The sequence below is a fragment of the Bos indicus x Bos taurus genome, chromosome X, assembly GCF_003369695.1.
Source record: "Bos indicus x Bos taurus breed Angus x Brahman F1 hybrid chromosome X, Bos_hybrid_MaternalHap_v2.0, whole genome shotgun sequence".
Lineage (NCBI taxonomy): Eukaryota > Metazoa > Chordata > Mammalia > Artiodactyla > Bovidae > Bos > Bos indicus x Bos taurus.
Window position 1 is genome coordinate 108,571,979 of NC_040105.1, and position 13,952 is coordinate 108,585,930.

Below are 13,952 nucleotides of genomic sequence, written 5' to 3' on the forward strand. Positions count from 1 at the left end.
CTGTCATCACCACCATCACCGTGATGACCATGAGGAACCCTCTGATGCCCAGTGTTTCTGGGTTACCACTGGGCACCACCACCAGCAGGCACCAATTAGCAGAGGGTACAGGGTGGGCTTGGTCCTGCCTCCAGGTCTTGGCCACACTGTGCTTGCTCCCCTGGCTCGGGGTCTGTCTGGGGTTGTCACCCTCCTCGGGGTCATGCCGCCACAGGCACCACCCGGATAGGACTGAAAGCCCTGACATCCCGGCCCTCTTGGGGAGTTGCCTGAGCTGAACAGAGGGTCTTTGCCCCAGTCACCCCCTCCTTTGCTGGGAAGGCCTACCTAATGATGACAGGGGGTATAAAAGTCCTGTGCCCTGTTCCAGCTCCTGACCAGCTGGGGTCCAGGGCACCTGTAGGCCTTGGCTTGTCTTGCATTGTTGGTCACATGCCAGCTTCTCCCTGGGCCTACTCTTATCCTCCCCTCCCCTCAAGAGCCTCCGAGGAGACTTCCTCATGCCTCTCCTTGCCTCTGAGTCAGCTTCCGGGGAGCTCAATGGTGGATACCCGCTCGGGGCTGAGGAGGGTCATGGAAGGATTGCCCAGCCCCTGCTGGGTTCAGTCCACCTGACAGAAGCCCCAAGGGCCAAGCGCTCTCTGTGTGAAGTGGAATTAGCCCAGAGGGTCTGCTCAGTAGGGAGGTAAGAGCAGTTGGGAGTGGGGGTTGCCCAGCCTGAATTTCCTGTGCCTGCCAGGGGGCCAGAACTCTGAGTCCGGGGAGGGGACTGGGGGCTGACTGACCTGGAGCTGGAAGGGCTGGTGGGGCAGGCAGCCAGACTGGGGAGGAGGGTTTGTGAGAGCTGGGAAAGCAAGGGGGGGCCTCCCCACAGGGCCAGTGCCTCAAGGGCTGCTGACCTCTGACCCAGTCCAAACAGGAAGTGCCATATCTGTGGGCCCAGGCCCAAGAGGAAAAGGAATGCAAGGATGAGTCCAAAGCAAACACTCCGCCAGCTTCCCAGGCCTCTCCCCGCCCTCTGCCAGAGTCTGGCCTTTTCTCTGCTCAGAACTCAGGGCTGAGGCGTGTGGGGGCTGACTTCAGAATAGGACTGACGCAGGACTCCCAGCTCCCAGGCCCAGACCCCAGGCCGAGGCACTGGCAGGGCAAGGTCTTGACAGTGGGCACTTTTTCCTTCACATCCAGCAGCTGCGCTGCATCCTCAGTGCCTGTCATGTGCTCTCTCTCTGGCCGCCATATTGCCATGAGCTCCCCACGCCCCGGGGCAGGGGCTGTGAACTGTTCCAATGACCTCCAATGGGCTCTCAGCACAGTTGAAGGGCCTGGTGGGGCTGAGCGCTCATAGCTAGCTGCTGTCTCCCCCACCAGGAGGACAGTCAGCACCTCTTGTGTGTGTCCACTCCCGGGACAGAGATGCTTCCTGGACAAGAGGGTAGTGATGCTTCCCTGAACAGTGGAGGTGAGCCGGGCCTCTAGATGAATTTGGGCCAAGGTGCAAGGGGACTTCAGGACCCTGGCCAGGGTGGGTGGGGGTGGGGAGACTCTTGGAGAAGATTCTAGAATCAGGCCCTCTTAACCTCCTGCTGATGAATCCATGTCCAGGATGTGGGCTCTGAGGGCTCCATGCACCCTGGAGTGCCAACATGTACAGGCAGCTGAGATCCAGGAGGGAGGGAGGGAGGGAGGCCGGTGGAGGCAAGTGGGCTTGAATGAGATTTATTTATTATGTTCAAGTCCAAACCAGCACTGTACCAGGCTGGGCCATCTACTGAGTGAAGGGGCCTTGGCAGTCAATGGGACGTGGGCACATCTGAAGCAGCAGGGTCTTCTAGAACTTTCTTCCAGTGGTGCATCAATCCATCAGAGCTGGGCCTAGGCACCTGCCACCTCCAGTCCCCCAAGAGAAGGGGGCGGGGAAGGCTGGCCGTGGGGCTAGGCAGACTCCCCCTCCCCCTGCTGGGGCTCGAGGACCACGCTATGGTAGGCTCGGATGCAGGAGAAGGCAGTGGGTGGGATGCGGCGCCGGTCAATAAGGTTGTTCTCCAGGTGAGTGGAGATGAGGTTGGAGTCCTGGGCCACACGTGTGTCACAGATGGAATTCAGGGGCACGTGTCTGTGGAGGAAGGGTTGCAGGAGGAGCCGAGACCCAAGAAAGGAGAGTCAGGCATCAGGCGAGAGGAAAGAAAGCGTGGCTCCACAGTGGATGGTGGGGACACCAAGGCACAGACACCAGGCCCAGGGTGGAGGGTCACCTGGCCACTCAGGGCTCCCAACTTCTCCCACCCTCCCCCGGCCCAGATTCTTCTACCAGCCACTGGGCACGGCCACCAATCACAGCAATCAAGATGGGCCCATGGAGGCAGGGAAGGATGACCCCACAGTCTTGCTGCCGGCCTCTGGGGCCCCTGGGTGACGAGTCCACGGGCCAGAACATCTGGCCAGCCTGCCAGGCAGGGTCTCTGGGTCTCAGCGGAGCTGCCTTCCCCCCTGGACTGGAGGTGGGGACAGGCCAGGATGGGGTGGGGTGAGGGAACAGCAGGATGCAGCCCTACCTGATCTTGTTGTGGCTCAGACGCAGCACCTGCAGTGCCCGGAGGCCCAGGAGACCCCTTGGGACGGCCTGCAGCTGGTTGTGGTCTAGGAGCAGCTCAGCCAGGGAGGCCTGCAGGCCCAGGAAGGACACGCCGTGGATGCCGTCCTCACGCAGGCTGTTGTGGGCCAGGTGCAGGGTCTCCAGGCCGGGCTTCATGTGCGCGAACACATAGCCGGGGATGCGCTCGATGCGGTTGTGGTGCAGCGTCAGGTGGCGAAGGCCCCGGGGCAGGAAGGAGGGCACGTGCACCAGCTGGTTGTAGGACAGGTCGAGGGCCTCCAGCTTCCTGGGGTGCGGTAGGGGAGCTATAGTCGGGGGCCCTTGGTCCACACCCCAGAGGAGGGTGGGGACTTGCTTCAAGATGGCAGCCACCATCAAGTCTCCCAACGGCTGGGGAGGGTCAGGCCCTGTCTGGCTTATGTGCCCTCTGTCCATGGAGGCTGGGAAAAGGTCTACAGGGTCCTCCCTTGCTCACTGCAGAGCTAGTGAGGCTGGCCCTCGGGGCGGAGATGGAAGACCCGCTCCCTTTCCTTTCCCTCCCTCCTAAGCCTGAGCGGAGGGGCCAGTGGTCTGGGCCAAGAGCTATCTCCCTGGTGGTCCTCATGCCGCACTTTTTCGACCTCTTGACCCTACCCAGGCTGAAGGCAAGCTGAAGACTGATGGGGAGGGAAACCAGGAGCACAGGGTAGTGATGCTTCTAGAACAGATCAGGGCAAGGCAAGTGGCTTCTCTCACTGATATCCCCCCTCCCCCAGCCCCTGTGGGTGGGGTCAGGTCTTTGGCCTTGCTGTGGATGCCATCCTCTGTCCAAAGCAGGTGGGTCTCTGGTGCCTCCCAAGCCTGCCGAGCCAGTAGCCCCCTCTCTGTCTACCAGCCGGAGAAAAACTGGCCGGCGCCGGCCTAGGCTTGACTGGCCGCCAGCCCCCTGCCCAGGCCCCGTGGCAGGAGTGGAGCACGGCTGGGCGGCCCCTCCCTAGGCTGCTGTCTGCTTTCCTTTGCCCCCTTGGCAAGAGGGGGAGAGGAAAAAGGAATAATTAAACCCAAACGTCCTGGTAACTTTTTCCTGGAACACGAGGGCGCAGGGCGGGAGGCTCTGGTCCCTGGAATGGCGGTCCGGACTCTCAACCCCTCCCTCACCCTACCCCTGCCCTGCCTCAGTTGTCTTCAGACCCCAAGGATTGTCCCTCCCCAGCCCTTTGGCCAGTCCTGGGGTCACATCCTGACTCCTTAAGCAGTGCCTGTAAAGGCGCTATCTGCTCCCCATCCCCTCCTGACCTGACTCAGCCATCCAAATGAGATCATGGGGACTCATCCTGGACCCTTCTTTCTATAGTGGGGTTACTAGTGCCCCCCAAAGATATGGCTGCCCAGAACCCATGTATGTGACCTGATTTGGCAAAAAAGGTCTTTGTAGATGTGAGTGAGTGAAGGATCTTAGGATGACATCATCCTGCTTTAGGATGAGCAGGGAGGTTGTCTTACAAGACAGAAGAGGAGAGACACAGACACAGAGGGGAAGCCAGGTGAAAAATGCAGAGACTGCAGTGATGTGGCCACAAGCCAAGCAGCACCTGGAGACCCCAGAAACAGGAAGAGGCAGAAGAGATCCTACCCTGGAGGGAACACGGCCCTGCCACACCTTGATTTTGGATCTCTGACCTCCAGAACTATGAAAACAGAGTGCTGTGTTGTTTTAAGCTGCCCTCTTTGTGGTACTTAGTTATGGCTGCCCCAGGAAGGTCACAGGCCTTTTTCCTGGGGCTGCCATCTCTTCCATGCCCCTTCCTGCTCCCGTTGCTTCCTAGCTAAACCCAGCATGGGGACAGCTTGCAGCACCTAGACTGCCCTCCCTCTGGGCAAGGGCAGAGGAGGGATATTGTGGCCTTGGGAGTTCTGTCAGGTGGGAGGGCCAGAGGGAAATCTTGGAGAAGCAGGTGGTGACTGAGGGCCCAGGCCACCCTGAACCCTGGGCAGGGACCCAGGTGACCCACCAGGCCCTGTGAAGTCTCTCTGCCTTCCCTCATAACTCTCTGCTTCCTTTGTGAGCATCCTCTATCTCTGTGCCCATGGGGCAGAGCTTGGCCAGTGCCAGGGGGACCACAGTACTCACGGAAGATCGATCCAAGCACGGGGTGCCAGTCGGTCCTCCTGGAGCCGGTTGTTGCTGAGAACCAGCACGCTGAGGCTGCGGCTGTGGTTCAGTGTGCCCTCTCTCACCTCCTCAATGATGTTTGTGCCCAAGTGCAGCTCCTAGGGCCAGGGTTCAGGGTAAGCGGTCCAGCCACCACTCAGTGGTGGCCTAGCCCAGCTCCTTGCCCCCTTCCACTAGGTGCCATTGTCTCTGCCCTTCTCAGGGCTGTGGCCAGCTGTGCAAAAGATCCCAGTTGACACCTGCAAGCTGTACCACGACTCTTCAGAGTCCCACAAGACAGGCTCAGAGAGCATTGCCAAGCACTGGGGATCATGCAGCTCAGAGAGGGCATGACCCTTGTTCAGGGACACCTGGCAGGTCCACGATGGTCCTCGAGGCTCAATTTTGGGCTCTAGGAAGGTTTAATCAGGCGGAGGAAAGGCCCTTTGGTGCTGAGGCCTTGTGGGTTTAGCATCAAAGCAGCTGGCCCAGCTGTTGTGGGCAGACACTCCAGTGTTTTGGCCACAGCTTTATCCTTGTGGCTCAGTTGGTAAAGAATCAACTTGCAATGTGGGAGACCTGGGTTCAATCCCTGGGTTGGGAAGATCCCCTGGAGAAGAAAAAGGCTACCCACTCCAGTATTCTGGCCTGGAAAAGTCCATGGACTGTATAGTCCATGGGGTTGCAAAGAGTTGGACACGACTGAGTGACTCTCACTTCCAGGGATTCCCTGGTGGCTCAGACAGTAAGGTGTCTTCCTGCAATGCAGGAGACCCAGGTTCGATCCCTGGGTTGGGAAGATCCCCTGGAGAAGGAAATGGCAACCCACTCCAGTACTCTTTACCTAGAAAATTCCATGGATGGAGGAGCCTGGTGGGCTACAGTCCCTGGGGTTGCAAAGAGTCGGACACAACTGAGTGACTTCACTTCCCTTTGCCTCTTGTGGCCTTGGGGCTTGTAGTTACCTGCAGGGAGGCTGGCAGGCCGGGTGGGATGGTCCGAAGCTGGTTCCGGTCCAGCCTCAGGTACAGCAGGCTGCGCAGGGGCTGGAAGGCCAGGGGGGAGATGTTTCCGTCATGTAGCCGGTTCCCTTCTACCTCCAGCGTCAGCAGCTGGCTGAGACCTGTGGCAGCAGGCCGAGGGGGCAGGTGAACTGACTGCCGAGCCCAGAAGGCTGGCTGGGAGCTGCCCACCTTAGCTCCAGAGACACCCGCCCCGGCCCTGGAGGCCAGGGCCACCTTTCTGGGTTGGTGCTCCCTGTCTGTCCCCCAGGAGGCTGCCTTGGGTGGAGCCTCCTCTTGGCCCCTCCCCCTGGGGCCTATTTGCACCTTGGAAGCTGCTGTGCTCCAGGCCCTGAAGAAGGTTGTCATTGAGTTTGAGCTCCTGCAGGGAGGCGGGCAAGGCTGGCACTGTGGACAGCAAGTTCCCATCCAAGTTCAGCCGCTTCAGCCGTGTCAGATTCTAGGAGGTTGGAGGAGAAGACCAAGCTAGAGACTGGGGTGCCGCTGGCTGGGGCTGGGCCTTCCGGGTGTGGCCTTGAGCTCGTCCTTCCCATAGACACCCTGGTTGGGTTGAATCACAGCTTCCTGGTTCTCTCTTGGACCAGGCTTGTCTGGCGATTTCTAAAACTCTACTCCGGTTCTCCCAAGAGTGCTGGTCCCTTGGGGGACCTCAGGATCTGTGTTGGCCTCCATGCTCCCAGCTATGGACCATGTCACCCTATATCACTGATGCCCCTGGCACTTGTCCCCGCAGGAGACCAAGATGAGGGGATGCTGTGTACCTTGAAGGCATGGGGGTGCAGGCCGAAGACATCCAGCTTATTCTTGCTCAAGTCGAGCCACTCCAGGTTGGGTAGTCCCAGGAACGTGTGGGCTGGGATCTTGGCAATTTCATTCTCTGTGCACACACAAGGCAGCCATTTTCCCGGCCCCTCTGTCTCCCTCCCCTCTGCCACTCCGTGCCTCCTCCACACAGGCCAGAGGCCACAGTGACAGACTCCTTGAAGGAGCTGATTCTTCTGATTGACACGGTCAGAGCCTCTCAGGTCAGAGGGGTTGTAAGTCGTCCCCAGGCGTGGTGGGGCAGCAGTCATGGGGACCAAAGACCAGCTGCGGCAGACACCCAGGTGTGTGTCCTTCTACCCCTGCCGTGGGAGTAGGTGTGGGAAAGCGGGGCCACCCACCTGCCAAGTAAAGCGTGGTCAGGCCAGGGTCGGACAGGGCAGGGACATGTTTCATCTTGACGTTACCGCAGGCGATGGCCGCCTGGGCCAGGAGGCAGGAGGCTGGCAGGGAGGGCATGATCCACTGCACAGTGCCTGGGCCTATAGGCCCAAGGCTCTGCCCTCGCCTGCTTCCAGCTCTTTTCTGCCCACGACCTGTGGTCTTGGAGGTGTTTCTGCCCCCTTCGCCTCGGCTATGATCCTTCTTCTCACACCATCCTGCTGGCCTGGGTTGCTGGGGGGCCCCTGGAGGATGAGAGATGAGGCCTCAGCCTGCTCACATAGCAACAGGGGCCCGCTGAGGAGCAAGGTCTTTCCTGGGGCTCCCCAGACCTGCTGGTGACTCAGCCAGCTGTACCAGAAAACAAGCCACTGGGCCTCCTGACCTCGGCACCAAGGGAAAAGGCCCAAATTGGGGCCCTGAGGCTAGGGGTAGAAGATCTGCCTTGGAAGGGTTGCCCTCCTGCCTTGCAGATGGGGTCACTCAGCTTGGGCACTCTGACAGCGGGTGGGGGTCTCAGTGGGTGGGGGTGTCAATGTGATTGGGCTATGTGTCCAAAGCCAGTCCTCACCTTTGGGGGACCTCTGGGTCTTTGGGCCCCTTTTCTTGGCTTCCTGGCCTCCAACTTGCCTACCCTGGCCCTTCTTGGCAGCCATGGCACCCTCTTGGGCTTGGGGGGTTCTTGCCACCCCAGGCCTGGCTGTATCTGTGGCATGGGGGTGGACCTGCACGGTGCCTGCCCCATGGTTGCGGCCCTGTTTGTGCTCCCAGGCTGCTGGCTGTGTCGACTTCCTCTGGGTCAGCCCGGGTCTGGCGAGGAGCTTCCAGCGAGGGGCTGTGGGCTGGGTGGGGGCTCCGGGGGCCCCCTCCTTGGAGGTGGGCCGCAGCAGTGGCCTGTCCAGCTGCCCATTGTCAGTCCTGTCCGGGCTCCTGTTCGTGAGCATGGGTCGCACTTGACCTGCAGAAGGAGCCAGTGTGGGCTGGGGTGGCTGGGACCCCTGTGTGCCTGGGAGGCAGCACCTCCTTCTCGAGGAGGGAGATCAGCCATTGGTCTGCCTGCCTCTCTCCTGTATTTGCCCAGGCTTCACTTCCACCTTTTTCCTCCTCTCCTCAGGAGCTCTCGGCCTTCTGTCACCAACCCAAAGTCACCAAGTGTCAGAGATTCCCTGATCTCCAACCCGCATTTTCACGGTGCCAGAGTGGGGGGCCCTGATTAGGAGAGAGCTTTTCAATGTGATAAGCAGGCTGCATCACCCTGCCTGCTTCTCAGAACTCCCAGGGATCCTTCAGGGACAAGGCACCAGCAAGTCCTTGGCTCATGACTGTGGGCCCAGGATACCTTCAGTTGCCCTATTCAGAGAGGTGGGGCCTGCTCCTGTGTCTCCAGTTCCCTGTGGCTTCTTCCTGAGCAAGGAAGGCTAGGGATCCCCTCTGGGAAGATGAAGGGTCGGTGCCACATGGCACAGTTTGCTCCTGGAGGTGGAGGCTCCACTGCCTACTGGGAGAGGAGGTGTTGAGGGTGAGGAGAGCCTACAGGCCACTCTGAGGGGCTATCAGCCATTGCAAAATGGGGATAATTGTCTCCCACCCCAGGCCTCCCCTCCACTGCATGGTGCATGCTGAGTCACTCAGTCGTGTCCAACTCTGTGTGACCCCCTGCACCCTAGTCCGCCGGGCTCCTCTGTCAATAGAATTCTCCAGGCAAGAATACTGGAGTGGGTTGCCATGCCCTTCTCCAGGGGGATCTTCCCCACCCAGGGATCAAACCCAGGTCTCCTGCATTGCAGGTGAATTCTTTACTGCTGAGCCACCTGGGGAAGCCCCTCATGGCATGGTAGCCCCTCCTCAACCAGCACTGACCATGATCCTGTCCTGCAAGTCCTGCTGTCTGCAGTGGGTAGGGGACTGGGTCCCCTCACGGGCCCCTCCCATCCCACCCCTGGGCCTGGGCGGGGCCTCCGCTTCCAGCCTCCCACGCTTCTCCTGGTTCCCTTGGTAGGCATTAGGGCAGCCAACTGTACTCTCCAACCAGCAAACCTGGGTCCATTCTTCCAGATCCAGCTGCAGCAGCCTCTCTTGGCAAGGGGGTGTCTTCTCTCCCCTGTCCCCACCATGGGCAATCAGCACAAGGGCCTCTCAGAGTCCACCATGCCCCCTTGCCCTCCAGGAATGGGTTCCCTGAGGCTCATGGATCCCTTGTGGCCCTGAATGGAACACTCATGGGGGGTCATGAGGTGGGCAGCCTCAGGGTGAATCCGCTTGCTCTCCCTCTGCGCCAGCCCTGGAGGTGGGGGGGTCCCGGTAGTGGGGGAGAGTGCCATCCTGCCAGCCTCCCTGCTAGTGCCACTTACTCACCGTCTGGGGGCCCAGATGCGCTGGGTAGTGGTGGCTGCAGGGTGGGCAGCCCTGTGGGGGTTGGCTGAACCCCGGGCCCTCTCGGGCCAAGGACTTGCTTGGCCAAGGCCCCTCCAGGGCAGCACCCCACCCAGAGAGCCAGGATGGGGAGCAGCACCCTCTTCATGGCCGCCGGAGCTGGCAAAAGAGATGAAAGGCTGGGAAGGATGGAACACCAGTGGGGCAGCAGGCGACAGTCTGGCTCCCAGAGCTACAGTGCTTCGAGCCTCCCCTACCCGGCCCAGCCCTCCTCCAGGAAGGCTGCCCCCCAATAAACGCCTCCCCAGGCCTGGCCCCCCGCTTCCCACAAAGTCCACTGCTCTCATCTGAGGAGAAAGAGAGATTGATTTTTTTTTTCTTGGACCTGAGCACTCTCTCTCCTTTTCTGAGAAGCCTGTGTTCATTCTCCGCTGGCCCTGACCCAGTGGCCCCCGTGAATGGGGCTTCTGTCTCTGTACACAGGGGGACCTGTGAGGCCCACCACAGACGGGGCTGCCCACCTCGGGCTTCCAGGTCCTACTTCAGTGACTGGGTAAAGAGAGAGTTCGGGCCTTGAGAGCCAACAACACACCTCAGGGCCTCCAAGGTCCTTGGGAGCCAGGGCAGGTTCCCAGGCCACTCAAACCATGGTGGCCCCAGCCACTCTGTCGCAGTTGCCGATGCTGAAGCCTCCCAATTCCAGGGGAGACAGAACCCGTGGGCAGAGCTGGGATGGGGCCCCAGTGCTCCCCACCTCTGGGCAGCTCCCTTTCCTCCAGGCTTCCACCTCCTCCTCTGTAAAATGGAGAGTGGGTATACATACACCCTGCAGGCTCCCCCCATGCCCTTACCCCCACATGGGCGTGTGTGTGGACCAGGGCAGCCGGGTTCTTCTGTAACCCTTTGCCTGGGGTGACCTGGCAGCCGCCTGGGTGAGGCCATCTCACAGGTCCTCACAGACTTCTTGGCTAACAGTTTCCAGGTCCCACTGGAACTGCTGACATCAGGCAGATGGGTCCCTCTGGGTCGGGATGGGGTTTGAGAGCAGGGGCAAAGAAGGGGTGTCTTGATCACAGGCTCCCTGGCCCGCCCTCAGAGGGCCCCAGCTCTAGGCCCAGCTGTGGTAGCGGGCGGGGGCTGGCAAAGCGGCCTGGTCTCACCACATGGCTCTTTGGGGCCAGCCTTGAGGAAGCTTTTCCTACAGCTCTGTCCAGCATTGACTTATGTTTGGAAGCGATCTTAAAAAATGAGTTAATTGTGGGCAAGGCTTGGGTGGAGGGGAGAGGGGGAGGGGGTGAGGAACAGGGCCAGGAAGGCTTGTGGAGGAGTGTCCTGTAGCCATCTGGGGCTCAAGGTATCTGTCCGGGGCCAGGGAGGAATGTGTGAGACCTAGGATGGGTCAGGGGGCACAGATTTCCCCCCATAAGTGAGTCTTCCTTTGTGCCTGGGGAGCAGCCTGAGTCCCGAGTGCCAGATGTGGTGAGGACACAGCAGTCACTGCCTTCCCAGAGCCCTTGGGACACCTAACAGTCCCACGTGAGCCACACAGGGTCCACTGTCCTATCTGAGGCTCTGGGTTAAGAACTGAATTTGGGACCATGAGACAGAGACAGTCTGGGGATTGTGATCAAGCGCCCTGGGAGCCAAGGATGAAGCCATCATCTGCTTGTGTGCTCATAGGTGACACAGGATATCCTGGGCTAATGTTTTGCTAAAGCTGGGGGAGGGGGAGAACGTAGGCACAGGAGGCCAGGGTTTGCCCAGGGATCCTGGACCACTGAGCCCAATCCCTCCCCACTCAGTACAGAGAAGGAACTGAGAGGGGGTAGGGTTGGCCCAAGTCTGATGCCAGAGACCGGGTCTCCTGCCTCCTGATCTGGGCATTGCTTGAGGACGTGGTAGGACCCAGACGGGCCCCTGGAGATGGATGGACTGGTGGGAGCCCCGGCTCTGACCCTCCCCCTGCCTGGGGATGGATTCTGGAATCCTGGCCCCCAACCTATTTCCCCTGTTCGCGCCGCTCCCCAGGCGCTGACTAAACATCCTGCCATCTGGTTCCCATTAGCTGGGCTGGAGGTGGGGGAAGCCTGTTCCCAGGTTTCTCTGGCACAGTGGCCTGGAGGAGGGAGGCCTAAGCTCCTACCCACCTAGGCAGGAAGGGGCGAGGCCTGGAGCACTCTCAGCCCCCCAGTCCCATGAAGTCCTGTCCTTGCTTCCCTTCTCCCACCGGGGGCTCCTTGGCCACCTGGCCATCTACTCTGTCCAGTATCGGGGCACCTGGCCATCGTGGGGACCTTGCAGCCACCCTCACAGAGCACAGCCTGCACACAGAGCTTGCTCGTGGACTGGGCTGAGACAGGCAGGGCCCCAGGCCAACACTAACCCTGAGCCTGGTGTCTGGATTTTCCAGGAACCAGAGATGTAGCCTGAGGGTTGTTGGAAGGGTTTTGGTCTCCCAGCTCTGCCTGGACGGCTCAGCCATGTGATGTCAGGAGGAAGCCTCCCTGCTCAGGGCCTCAGTCTCCCCATTTTGTTGTGGTGGATATGATCTCTTTAGAAAGTTCTAGAATCTGAGAACTGGAAGGGACGTATAGAAACTGGATGAGATGATCACAGTTGCTTCTGGCTGCACAATCTCAAGTTTCTGAGGGCTAGGAAGGGAGTCTTGCTTCTTCTCCTCTGGTTCTTCCCTTCCACATGGCTCACTGTATACATGCAATTGCCCCCCAAGAACACACATACCCTCATGAGTCAGGACTCACTCAAATTGGCAATCTAGAGGATGACAAAGCAATGCCCTTTCGTCCCTCAAGCCTCCTTAGAACTGCATAGCGGAAAGCTCCTGTCCTGTCAAGGGAGGATTGGAGAATAGATCTTTGCTCACAGAACATTCCTGAGCCCCTGTGGTGGGCCAGACACCATGCCAGGCATGGTGTGTGGTACAGTGGTGAACTACATGGCCAGCTTTCCTGTGCTCACAGAGTGTGCTGTCTACTGAGGTGCATGAGGACCCCATCAGAAGGAAAGGGGCTGGCCATGCTGACTGTAGGAAGAAACACTTTCGGCAGGGTGAGGACTGTGAGAAACTGACGTCTGGGCTGAGATGTGAGCAAAAAGGAGATATCCGTGCAAAATGGACTCCAGTAAGGAACCCCCCGAGGAGGATGGACAGCAGTGTGAAGGCCCTGAGGCAGGAAAGGCTTTGGCCCACTTTGAGAACCAGCAAGGAGACCAGTGTGGTGGAGCAGGCTGAGTGAGGGGTGAGGCTGGGGAACGGTTGCAGGGCTAGCTTGATAGTGCATCAAAGTGTGGCCAGTGGACTTTGCCTTTGACCTTGAAGGAAGCAGGGAACTGCTGTGGATTTCTGAGCAGAGGAGCTACACGTGATCTGACTTTAAAAAAAAAAAATTTATTGAAGTATAGTTGATTTACAATGTTGTGTTAATGTCTGCTGTACAGAAAAATGTACAGTTATACACACACACACACACATATATATAGTTTTTCTTTTTCATATTCTTTCCCATTATGGTCTATCACAGGATATTGAATATAGTTCCCTGTACTACATAGTACAGAGAAGGAAATGGCAACCCACTCCTGTATTCTTGCCTAGAGAATCCCAGGGACACAGGAGCCTGGTGGGCTGCCGTCTATGGGGTTGCACAGAGTTGGACACGACTGAGCGACTTAGTAGCAGCAGCAGCTATATAGTACCATCTTGTTCATCCATCCTATATATAATAGTTTGCAGCTACTAATCCCAAACTCCCAATCCTTCCCTCTCCCTCCCTCCTCCCCCTTGGGCAACCACAAGTCTGTTCTCTATGTCTGTGAGTCTGTTTATGTTTCAGAGATAGGTTCATTTGTTTCGTATTTTAGATTCCGCATATAAGTGATATCATATAGTATTTGTCTTTCTCTTTCTGACTTAGTATGAAAATCTCTAGGGCCATGCATGTTTTCAAATCCATGTTGCTGCAAAGAATTTCATTCTTTTTAATGGCTGAGTTTTATATATATATATATATATATATATATATATATATATCCTTTATTCATTCATCTGTTGATGGACATTTAGGTTGTTTCCATGTCTTGGCTATTGTGAATAGTGCTGCTATGAATATAGGGGTATGTATATCTTTTTGAATTAGAGTTTTATCTGGGTATATGCCCAGGAGTGGGATTGCTGGATCATATGGCAACTCTGTTTTTAGTTTTTTTTTGAGGAGCTTCTATACTGTTTTTCATAGTGGTTGCACCAATTTTCCTTCCCACCAACAGCAGTGGGGGGGGTCCCTTTTCTCCACACTCTCTCCAACATTTATTATTTGTAGACGTCTTAACAATGGCCATTCTGACTGGTGTGAGTTGGTACCTCATTGTAGTTTGGATTTGCATTTGTCTAATAATTGTCTAATGGAGCATCTTTCCATGTGCCTATTGCCCATCTGTATGTCTTCTTTGGAGATTTCTCGATTTAAGGCTTCTGCCAAGTTTTTGATTGTGTTGTTTATATTTTTGTTATTGAATTATATGAGCTTCTGTATATTTTGGAAAGTAAGCCATTGGGCACATCATTTGCAAATATTTTCTCCCATTTCATAGGTTGTGATCTGACTTATAT

General features: G+C 57.7%; 1 protein-coding gene across 1 annotated transcript; it reads right to left on the minus strand.

Annotated features, from left to right (window-relative positions):
* Positions 1-1,733: 1,733 nt before the first annotated feature.
* LOC113887013 (extracellular matrix protein 2-like) lies at positions 1,734-9,529 on the minus strand. Its single transcript, XM_027533797.1, has 9 exons — positions 9,305-9,529; positions 7,521-7,907; positions 6,910-7,194; positions 6,508-6,623; positions 6,053-6,185; positions 5,690-5,847; positions 4,704-4,843; positions 2,553-2,879; positions 1,734-2,113 (listed from the first exon to the last, which is right to left on the minus strand). The coding sequence occupies exons 1-9, from the start codon at positions 9,468-9,470 to the stop codon at positions 1,933-1,935; spliced, it is 1,893 nt and encodes a 630-aa protein (XP_027389598.1). The 5' UTR covers positions 9,471-9,529; the 3' UTR covers positions 1,734-1,932.
* Between the last annotated feature and the right edge of the window lie 4,423 nt (positions 9,530-13,952).

Excerpts from the sequence above, each read along its gene's own strand:
- LOC113887013 (XM_027533797.1), bottom strand. The coding sequence starts at position 9,470 with ATGAAGAGGGTGCTGCTCCCCATCCTGGCTCTCTGGGTGGGGTGCTGC. Across the intron at positions 7,908-9,304 it reads CGCATCTGGGCCCCCAGACG|GTCAAGTGCGACCCATGCTC; the intron begins GTGAGTAAGTGG and ends CTCCTTCTGCAG. Across the intron at positions 4,844-5,689 it reads GCCTGCCAGCCTCCCTGCAG|GAGCTGCACTTGGGCACAAA; the intron begins GTAACTACAAGC and ends CCCTGGCCCTAG.